Source organism: Rhinoraja longicauda, chromosome 29, assembly GCF_053455715.1.
Source record: "Rhinoraja longicauda isolate Sanriku21f chromosome 29, sRhiLon1.1, whole genome shotgun sequence".
NCBI lineage: Eukaryota > Metazoa > Chordata > Chondrichthyes > Rajiformes > Arhynchobatidae > Rhinoraja > Rhinoraja longicauda.
This window is the reverse complement of record NC_135981.1, coordinates 916,085-927,289: the sequence shown is the minus strand read 5'-3', so window position 1 is coordinate 927,289 and position 11,205 is coordinate 916,085. Positions and strand designations below refer to the sequence as shown.

The 11,205-nt window shown below is 53.8% G+C and overlaps 1 protein-coding gene across 8 annotated transcripts in view; it reads left to right on the top strand.

Annotated features, from left to right (window-relative positions):
* The first annotated feature begins 4,499 nt into the window (after positions 1-4,499).
* smarce1 (SWI/SNF related BAF chromatin remodeling complex subunit E1) overlaps positions 4,500-11,205 on the top strand; it is a 52,722-nt gene continuing 46,016 nt past the window's right edge. For 2 of the 8 annotated variants that reach the window (XM_078424581.1, XM_078424577.1), the window contains exons 1-2: positions 7,475-7,720; positions 7,899-7,941. In XM_078424581.1, coding sequence (XP_078280707.1) covers positions 7,709-7,720; positions 7,899-7,941 — 55 coding nt within the window. In that variant the 5' untranslated portion in view covers positions 7,475-7,708. Of the gene's footprint in view, positions 4,683-5,878; positions 5,911-6,270; positions 6,289-6,677; positions 6,761-7,474; positions 7,721-7,898; positions 7,942-11,205 lie in introns of those variants that run through there. The other 6 variants (XM_078424582.1, XM_078424578.1, XM_078424585.1 and 3 more) reach the window with 6 other exon arrangements.

Here is an 11,205-nt window from a genome sequence, read left to right as displayed (position 1 = left end):
ATTATTGTCACATGTATCGAGGTAAAGTGCAGCTTTGTTTTGCCCAATATTCAAACAGATCAAATATACCATACATATATACAATCAGTTTAAACTCAAGTACAATAGATAGAGCAAAAGGGAAGATATGAAATGGAAAATATAGTTCTCAGCATTGTAGCACACTGAAGTGCATCAGTTCCATAGACAAAATCCGAGGTCCTCTGCAGAGTAGAGGTGAATTGAATTGTACCCGAGTTTATAGAAGAGTCATTCAGAAGCTTTGTGATGCAGAGGATGCTGTTCCTGAGTCTGGTGGTGTGCTTTCAAGCTTCTGTATCTTCTGGCTGACAGGAGAAGGAATGACTGGGTGGGACAAGCAGAGGGATCTAGGAGCACAGGTGCATGGTTCCTTAAAGGTTGAGTCGCAGGTAAATAAGGTGATTGAAAAGGCTTTTGGCACTTTGGCCTTCATCAGTCAGAGTATTGAGTATAGAAGTTGGGAGATCATGTTGCAGTTGTATAAGACGTTGGTGAGACCGCATTTAGAATATTGTGTTCTGTTCTGGGCACCATGTTATAGGAAAGATATTGTCAAGGTTGAAGGGTTCAGAAAACATTTACGAGGATGTTGCCAGCACTAGAGGGTGTAAGCTACAGAGAGAGTAGGCTGGGTCTCTGTTCCTTGGAGCGTAGGAGGATGAGGGGTGATCTTATAGAGGTGTACAAAATCATGAGAGGAATAGATCAGGTAGATGCACAGAGTCTCTTGCCCAGAGTAGGGGAACCGAGGACCAGAGGACACAGGTTCAAGATGAAGGGGAAAAGGTTTAATAGGAATCGGAGGGGTAACTTTTTCACACAAAGGGTGGTGGGTGTATGGAACAAGCTACCAGAGGAGGTAGTTGAGGCTGGGACCATCCTATCATTTAAGAAACAATTAGACAGGTACATGGATAAGACAGGTTTGGAGGGATATGGACCAAGCGCAGGCAGATGGGACTAATGTAGCTGGGACAATGTTGGCCGGTGTGAGCAAGTTGGGCCAAAGGGCCTGTCTGCAAACTGTATCACTCTATGATTCCATGTTGATGCAAAGATGGGCACAAAGTGCTGGAGTAACTCAGTGGGTCAAGCAGCATCTCTGGAGAAAAGGTATGGGTGACATTTCGGGTCGGGACCCTTCTTCAAGGGTCTTTGATTATGTTGGCTGCTTTTCCGAGGCAGCATGACATTTAAATGGAGTCAGTGGTGGGATGTCTAATCGGTGTAATATATTGGGCTGCATCTACTGTTCTCTGCAGACCTTGCAATTTTGGGCAGTGCTGTACCCAAGTCCTCTACCACTTCCTTTAGCAGCTCATTTCATATAAGTACCATCCTTCATGTTCAAAGGTTGTTCCTCAGGTTCCTATTAAATCTTTCCTCTCTCACCTTAAACCTAAGCCCTTTGGTTCTTGATTATATCTTGGGAGAAACATGAAGAGAAAAAGAAAAGGGAAAATGAGAAGAGGACAGGGCTGGGATACAGAGTAGGAAGATTGGAGTGACGTGTTTAATTTAACATTTATGTGTCCACCATGTGGCTTGCTATGGCAGTATAATTGTCAAAGGCAGCATCAGATGGGAAAGTGCAACATAAGCTGTTTCACTTCATGCATTTCAAGAATTTGCTGATTATGTATTTGTAAAGGGCATTCATGAAAAAACAAGTTAAATACTTTGCAATGTTGAGACATGTAACATGCAAACCATTGCAGATATATTTCAAAATCAGAGATAGCACCTGCGACCTCTCCCCCACATGAACAAGGTGCCAATCCCTGCTTATGAGTCGCAAGGAACTGCAGATGCCGGTTTAAATCGAAGATAGACGCAAAATGCTGGAGTAACTGGTTATGGAATCCCTGCTTATGATTGACTTTAATGAATATGTAGCTTTTGTTCTCCAGTGGTAGTTCTGACCATGCTGATCAATGTTCATCAGAGAGAAATATCAGTGATTGGGGTTTCATTTACAGCCTTGATAACAGCTCACATGTAACTAGGCCATTTATGAGTGTGGTTACTGTGTGTGGATGTTCTCATCCAGCCTGCTCCCACAGGAGGGTCACCAGTTAGTGATCAACAGAAGAATAGGCAGATTTTATACTAACATTGTTCAAGGAGCTGAGCCCAATTGGCATATTATTCTTGGAACCCTAGATGAGATGCACTAACTCCATCCTCAAACCTGGACTATCCTGGACAAAAGGACACGGAGTGCTGGAGTAACTCAGCAGGTCATGCAGCATCTCTGGAGAACATGGATAGGTGAAGCTTCACAGAGTGCTGGTGTAACTCAGCGGGTCAGGCAGCATCTCTGGAGAACGTGGATAGGTGACGTTTCACAGAGTGCTGGAGTAACTCAGCGGGTCAGGCAGCATCTCTGGAGAACGTGGATAGGTGACATTTCAAAGTACTGGAGTAACAGCAGGTCAGACAGCATCTCTTGAGAACATGGATAGGTGACGTTTCAAAGTACTGGAGTAACTCAGCGGGCCAGGCAGCATCTCTGGAGAACATGGATAGGTGACGTTTCACAGAGTGCTGGAGTAACTCAACAGGGCAGGCAGCTTCTCTGGAGAACATGGGTTGGTGACGTTTCTGGTCCAGACCCTTTTTCAGACCTTCTGCGTGACCTGCTGAATTACTCCAACTTTGTGTCCTTTTGTGTTTTAAGCAGTATCTGCTGTTCCTTATTTCTACTGTCCAGGACAATGCAGGACAAAAAAAAAGCATTTATATCTTGCCTTTCATTTCACCTCCCAAAGTATTTTCGAGCCAATCAAATATTTTTCAAGTGTGTTTACAGTTGCATTGCAAAACCTATACCAGTCAAGTCCCACATGGAAAGCCCCCCAGTGATGTCAGGATAAATGCTCAGGGAACACCAGAACTCTCTGTTCTTCATCTCTAGTGTTGTGTTTTTCTCTTTCCACCCATGAAACCTGGCAAGGATGCATAACAACTCACCTGAAAGGTGGCACGTTTGGCAACACAGCATTCCTCGGTGCTGCAATGGGAGCACAAGCTAGATATTTTTGCACTCAATTCTCTGGGAATGGGATTTGAACGAAGGAATCCTTTGGTACCAAGAGGGCAGGCACCGGAATGATGGCGGACATGACAGTAAAGGGGAGCAGCAGGACTACAGCAGAGCATGTCTGACTTGGAGAAGCTCGGAAAAGATTGGAGAAACTTGGGTCTAGAGACCCAACGAGATTCAATCTGCTTCTTGTGTCGAGTAGAAGTGAAGTGTAAAATCAGTTGGTGAGTGTTTACATGCACACATCACCCAAAGCTGCTAATTCCGTTGCTGGGATCCATGTCTCTCCCCATACATGGCACCAGGTGCACTGCAGTGCTCTCGTTGGTCTGAAACACATTTTTGATAATGCTGCCGGAAAGGTGAAATTATCACAGCTGTCATAAGTGATAGGATCAGAGCTAGGCCATTCCGGTCATCGTCTACTCCACCATTTAATCATGGCTGATATATCGCTCCCTCCCAACCCCATTTTCCTGTTTTCTCCCCATAACCCTGACACCCGTGTTAAACAAGAATCTATCTCTGCCTTGAAAATACCCAATGACTCGGCTTCCACAGCCATCTGTGGCAATGAATTCCACAGTTTCACCGCCCTCTGACTAAAGACATCCCTCCTCATCTCTTTTCTAACGGTACGTCCTTTTATTCTGAGGCGATGCCCTCTGGTCCTAGACTCTCGTACTAGTGGAAACATCCTCTCCACATTCACTGGATCCAGGCCTTTCACTATTCAGTAGGTTTCAATGAGGTCCCCCCTCTCTACCGGCTGAGGGAGCAGCGGCCTCACCATGCCCTTCACTCATCCCAGGATAAAGTGATCACGGTGGCGCAGCGGTAGAGTTGCTGCCTTACAGCAAATGCAGCGCCGGAGACCCGGGTTTGATCCCGACTACAGGCGCTGTCTGTACGGAGTTTGTACGTTCTCCCCTTGACCTGCGTGGGTTTTCTCCGGGATCTTCGGTTTCCTCCCATATTCCAAAGACGTGCAGGTTTGTCGGTTAATTGGCTTGGTAAAATGTAAAAATTGTCCCTCGTGGGTGTAGGATAGTGATAGAAATTGTCCCTAGTGGGTAAAGAATACTTCCAGTATAGTCCCTGGTGGACTTCTCGGAAGTGATGGCCACAAGATCATAAGTGACAGGACTAGAATGAGGCCATGAGGCCCATCAAGTCTACTCCACCTCCATATGTTGGGGCATTGAGTGTAAGAGTCAGAAAGTCAAGGTGGCCAAGCCGCATTTGGAGTATTGCATGCAGTTCACACAAGGAGTGCCGCCACGTTGTACAATATATTTCTGAAGCAGAAACATTAATTAAGTCAGTTGTCGAATCTGAGCGCGGCAATCACAGAGCACGTTGGCGCCGCCGACCCACCCACACCAGTCTCACACAAGCCGCAGATTCCACACAAATATATTTATTGATTTAAAAAAAATCTCCCTCGCGGCGGCGGGCGGACCCCCCCGTACATCCCCTCCCTGCACCCCTGCATGCGGCGGCGGCGCGGGGGGATTTTTTTCCCGGCGGCGGGGCGGGTGTGGAATCTGGCGGCCGCGCTCGGCGGGCGGACAATAGGCGCCGACACTCTCCCCTCACGGCCGCCGCTCCGCCTGTAAGTACGCCCCCCCCCCCTCACGGGCGGCCTCCCCACCCCCCCCACCCCCCCCCCCCCTCACGGGCGGCCACCCCACCCCCCCCTCACGGCCTCTCCCCCCTCACCCCCCCTCACGGCCGCCGCTCCGCCTGTAAGTACGCCCCCCCCCCCCTCACGGGCGGCCACCCCACCCCCCCCCCCTCACGGGCGGCCACCCCACCCCCCCCCCCCCTCACGGGCGGCCACCCCACCCCCCCCCCCTCACGGGCGGCCTCCCCACCCCCCCCCCCCTCACGGGCGGCCTCCCCCCCCCCTCACGGGCGGCCACCCCACCCCCCCCCCCCTCACGGGCGGCCACCCCACCCCCCCCCCCCTCACGGGCGGCCACCCCACCCCCCCCCCCCCTCACGGGCGGCCTCCCCACCCCCCCCCCCTCACGGGCGGCCACCCCACCCCCCCCCCCTCACGGGCGGCCACCCTACCCCCCCTCACGGGCGGCCACCCCACCCCCCCCCTCACGGCCTCTCCCCCCTCACCCCCCCTCACGGCCGCCGCTCCGCCTGTAAGTACGCCCCCCCCCCCTCACGGGCGGCCTCCCCACCCCCCCCCCCCCCCCCCCCTCACGGGCAGCCTCCCCACCCCACCCCCCCCCCCCCCTCACGGGCAGCCTCCCCACCCCACCCCCCCCCCTCACGGGCAGCCTCCCCACCCCACCCCCCCCCCCTCACGGGCAGCCTCCCCACCCCACCCCCCCCCCCTCACGGCCTCTCCCCCCTCACCCCCCCTCACGGCCGCCGCTCCGCCTGTAAGTACGCCCCCCCCCCCTCACGGGCGGCCTCCCCACCCCCCCCCCCCCCCCCTCACGGGCAGCCTCCCCACCCCACCCCCCCCCCCCCTCACGGGCAGCCTCCCCACCCCACCCCCCCCCCTCACGGGCAGCCTCCCCACCCCACCCCCCCCCCCTCACGGGCAGCCTCCCCACCCCACCCCCCCCCCTCACGGGCAGCCTCCCCACCCCACCCCCCCCCCCTCACGTGCGGCCTCCCCACCCCCCCCCCCCTCACCCCCCCTCACGGCCGCCGCTCCGCCTGTAAGTACGCCCCCCCCCCCTCACGGGCGGCCTCCCCACCCCCCCCCCCCTCACGGGCGGCCTCCCCACCCCCCCCCCTCACGGACGGCCACCCCACCCCCCCCCCCCCCCCACCCCCCTCACGGCCTCCCCCCCCTCACGGCCGCCGCTCCGCCTGTAAGTACGCCCCCCCCCCCCTCACGGGCGGCCACCCCACCCCCCCCCTCACGGCCTCACCCCCCCCTCACGGCCGCCGCACCGCCTGTAAGTACGCCCCCCCCCCCTCACGGGCGGCCTCCCCACCCCCCCCCCCCTCACGGGCGGCCTCCCCCCCCCCCCCCCCCTCACGGGCGGCCACCCCACCCCCCCCCTCACGGCCTCACCCCCCCCTCACGGCCGCCGCTCCGCCTGTAAGTACGCCCCCCCCCCCTCACGGGCGGCCACCCCACCCCCCCCCCCTCACGGCCTCTCCCCCCTCCCCCCCCCCCCCCTCACGGCCTCTCCCCCCTCACGGCCTCTCCCCCCTCACCCCCCCTCACGGCCGCCGCTCCGCCTGTAAGTACGCCCCCCCCCTCACGGGCGGCCTCCCCACCCCCCCCCTCACGGCCTCCCCACCCCCCCCCCTCACGGCCTCCCCACCCCCCCCCTCACGGCCTCCCCACCCCCCCCCTCACGGCCTCCCCACCCCCCCCCCCCTCACGGCCTCCCCACCCCTCACGGCCTCCCCACCCCCCCCCCCTCACGGGCGGCCTCCCCAACCCCCCCCCTCACGGCCTCCCCACCCCCCCCTCACGGCCTCCCCAACCCCCCCTCACGGCCTCCCCACCCCCCCCCCCCTCACGGCCTCCCCAACCCCCCCCCCCCTCACGGCCTCTCCCCCTTCACCCCCCCTCACGGCCGCCGCTCCGCCTGTAAATACGCGCCCCCCCCTCACGGTCTCACCCCCTCACAGGCCGGCCTCCCCACCCCCGCCCCCCCTCACGGCCTCTCCCCCCTCACCCCCCCCCTCACGGCCGCCGCTCCGCCTGTAAGTACGCGCCCCCCCCCCCCCCTCACGGCCTCTCACCGCCTCCCCCCCTCACGGCCGCCGCTCCCCCCCCCCCTCACCCCTCACCCCCCCCTCACCCCTCACCCACCCCCCTCACCCCTCACCCCCCCCCCCCCTCACGCCCCCCCCTCCTCACCCCCCTCCCTCAACCCCCCCCTCACCCCCCTCCTCACGCCCCCCCCCCTCCTCACCCCCCTCCTCACGCCCCCCCTCCTCACCCCCCTCCTCACCCCCCTCCTCACGCCCCCCCCTCCTCACCCCCCTCCCTCAACCCCCTCCTCACCCCCCCTCCTCACGCCCCCCTCCTCACGCCCCCCCCTCCTCTCACCCCCCCTCCTCAACCCCCCCTCACCCCCCCTCCTCACCCCCCCTCCTCACCCCCCTCCTCACGCATCCCCTTCCTCACGCCCCCCCCCCTCCTCACCCCCCTCCTCACGCCCCCCCCTCCTCACGCCCCCCCCTCCTCACGCCCCCCCCTCCTCACCCCCCTCCCTCAACCCCCCCCCTCACCCCCCTCCTCACGCCCCTCCTCACGCCCCCCCCCCTCCTCACGCCCCCCCCCCCCCTGTAAGTCCACACCACGCGGCCGCCTCACGGCCTCCTCCCACCCTCACGGTCGCCTCCCCCCCTCACGGCCTCCTCCCCTCCGTAAGTCCCCTCACTCCCCGCTGGACAATAGACTCTGATGCTCCGCTCGCCGTCCGTCAGTCCGCTTCCCTCCGCCGCCGCGGCCTCCCCCGTGCCGCCTCTCCCGTGTTTGGGCCGGGCTGCAGCGCGGTCTCCCCCCGGCTGTCGTCCCCACCCCGGGGCCCGAACCCCAGGCTATGGTCCCCACCCCGGCCCCGGGACTGTGGTCCCCGCCCCGGGACTGTGGTCCCCACCCCGGCCGCAGCCACCGGTCGATCCCCAGCCCAGTGATCAGGGCAGATGGTACCGGCTGTGAGTGCCCACACCATCCAGGAAAGCTGTTGCTGCTTCGCCGTCAAACACTGATCTAAACTTTGCTTCATAAAGATAGAACATTTAAAATTAATCTTGGAGGCATGCGAACAATAAACTGAACACTTGCTGTTTTCAAGAGATTTGGGTTTACTGATATTTCCTACTTCTATTTCAGATTGCTTGTAAGAGATCGTTGGTGATCCTTGCCATCATGTCAAGTAAGATAAATTTATTATTATTTATTCCTAATATTACACTGAAATAACCATCACCACCAAAAGCTTCCCATCCTCACTCCTTTCAATCTTCCGAAAGACTGCTCCTTCTGCAACTTCTTGGTTCACTCCTCCCTTCCCATCCAAACCAGCCCTTCCCCAGGCAATTTCCTCTGCAACTGCTGGAGATGTAACACCTGTTCCTGTACCTCCACCCTTGTCTCTATCCAGGAACCCCAGCAGTTTTTCCAGAGATGTACATGGCCCTCCTCTACTGCATCCAGTGTAGCCTCCTGTACATTGGCAAGGCCAAACGTAGACTCGGTGACCGTTTTGTCGAACACATGCTTGGTATGCCGAGGTCTCCAGGATCTCCTGGTTACTAACCATTTTAATTACCATTTTGGCTGTGAGAAGCACCAAAGTTATGGTGTGCACAAACACACATACACTCGGACAAAGTTTTAGCAATATATATAGATATAGATAGATAAATAGATAGATGTCTTGAAATTGTTGAAGCAGCAATTAGAAAAACTTTGTAACTTATTGTCTGGTATGTGCTTTGGTGTAGTGGTTATTGAGCATCCGATGGGACTGTCTATGGGAGGCAAAGCTTAGGCAGTGAATCTTGTCATCCACGTTTCCCTCAATGAGAGATTGGTGCCAAACCCAAGTAATTCTCACTTGGCCATTTGTGTTGGGTCTAATAATTGATGGAGTAGACTGGTAGAGAACTTTACATTGTATTAAGGGTTCGGCTGACCAGTAGATGGGTTTACAAACATATTATTTGGAATCGGGTTTTGTACATGAAGCAGTTTATTTATTGGTGCCAACGTTATTTTGAGCTTGATGAGAGAGATTGAAGAGCTTGTCTTTTTAGTCTGACAGACACGCAAATGCAGTGTGGCGATGGGCTTGGATTAACATTATCAAATTAGCTGAATGAATGAAGTTAAAATGTGGGAGCAGCACGCAATCCTCATTTATACCAGATGGGATTACTCATTACAACTCAAAAGAAGGCCCATTAGCCCATGGAGTCCATGTCCCAATTAAGCATCCACAAGGCTTGCTAGAAATGAATTAGTTTTGCTGTTTGTTTAGTTTAGTTAGTTTATTGTCACATGTACCGAAATATAATGAAAAGCTTTTTGTTGCTGTTAACCAGTCAGTGGTTTAGTGCAAGATAAAGTCTGATTAAAGATAGACTGAGGGTCTCAAATGAGGTAGATAGTAGCTCAGGGCTGCTCTCTAGTTGTTAGTAGTATGGTTCAGTTGCTTGATAACAGCTGGGAGGAAACTGCTATTGAATGTAAGAATTACAAGGATAAATTGATAATTCACCCCCATGTTAGACACAAAATGCTGGAATAACTCAGCGGGACAGGCAGCATCTCTGTCCCACTGAGTTACTCCAGCATTTTGTGTCGATCTTCGGTTTAAACCAGCATCTGCATGCCCTGGTCTGACATTAGTTAATAATGTGGGTCATCTTTTATAACAGCAGTTTGTATTTGCCCCATAATCCTTTAATTCCAAAAAAAAAATCACTTTGTCTTGACAATTTAACAATTCAACAACACAATCTTCTTGGGTAGAGAATTCAAAGATTCTATAGGTAATGTAAATAATTTCTATGTCTGTCCTAAATTATTGTGATCCCTGGATCTAGATTCTCCAGCCAAGCAAAAACAGAATTCCCACATCCACCTTCTCGAGTCGCATGATAAATGTATGTTCCAATGAGATCACCCTTCTGTCTTCTATACTCGAGAAACTATAAGCTCAGTCTGTTTAGTTTCTTATTATAGGACATCACACGCCACCTCTGCCCCCTCACCCACCCCAAGAATCAATCTGGAGAACATTCCATGCACACCTGAAGAATGTATACCTGTAATAAGGTGGAGAGATTAGATCGGTACTCAGTTATCCAGTTGTGATCGCATCAGTAAGACGTCTTCTCCCTTTTGTAATAAAGACTAATACCCTTGCTTTGCCTAATTATTTGCTGTACCTGCACATTAACCTTTAAGTGGTTCGCATACAAAATCACCAAAATCCTCTTTAAAGAAAAAACAAACATCCTTTCAGAAATATTCTGCTTTTCATTTTCTTTGCCAAAGTGGGTGATTTACCATTTTCCACATTATATTCCAACTGTTGTTTCCTCGTCCATTCACTCAGCCTGGTTATACATACCAGAAGAACATAAAAACAACAGATATTAGATGTTTGAATTAAAAACAGAGAATGCTGGAAATAAGAGGCTGAAACAGCGTTGTGGAGAGAGTCGCAGAAGTGGCATTTTAGGTCTATGACATTTTTACTCCTTGTCGGGTTGTTGACCCGAATGAAGTATACATGTAGATGTCCAAACTGAGAGCAAGAGAAGGCAACTCAGTCCTCCAGCCTGCCCCACCATTTGATACCATCATGGTCAATCCTATTGTAACCCTGGCACATCCCTGCTTGCATCCAGTAGTCTTTCACACCTTTGCTCTTTCTGCCTTAAAAAATAGCAAAGGATGCTTGTATTATCCTTTGAGAAAGAGAATTCTGAAGACTTGCAACACTCTAACACAAGAGCAGGTCAGGTGTCTAATGTGGACAACCCCTTATTTTGTTTAAACAGTATTGTCCAACCTTTCCTCAAATTACATAATGCCCTTTCAATGTATTTCCACAAAATACTTCTGATCACTATGATAGGGGTGTACAATAGGTCTCCCAAAAGCCAATCGGAGTTAGAGAAACAGATACGCAGGCAGATCGTGGACACAAAAAGTAAAAACAATAGTTATTGCAGTGGGTGATTTGTAACTTCCCATTGACTTGGGAAGTTCTCGGGACATAGATGGTGCAGAACCTGTTACGTGTATCCAGGATGGTTTCTTGAAATAATATGTAGATAGTCTAACTAGGGATGTGGCATTACAAGACTTTGGCTTTACCAGACTATGTGATTTACCAGACCTATACTGGGAATTGAACCTGGCTAGGTGGTTAAAATTTCTCTGGTGGGGGGGTGGGGGTGATATTTTGGTAACAGTGACCATAATTCCCTAATTTTTATTATACTTATGGATAAGGAAAAACATTGCCCTGCGATGAAAGCAATTCATTGGAGGAAGCTAATTATAGTAGTATTAGGCAGGACCAAATAAATTAGATTGGGATTGGCTGAAGGGGGTAAATCCACATCTGACATGTGGGAATCTTTTAAAAACCAGATGGCTCAAATTCAGGACCAGCATGTTC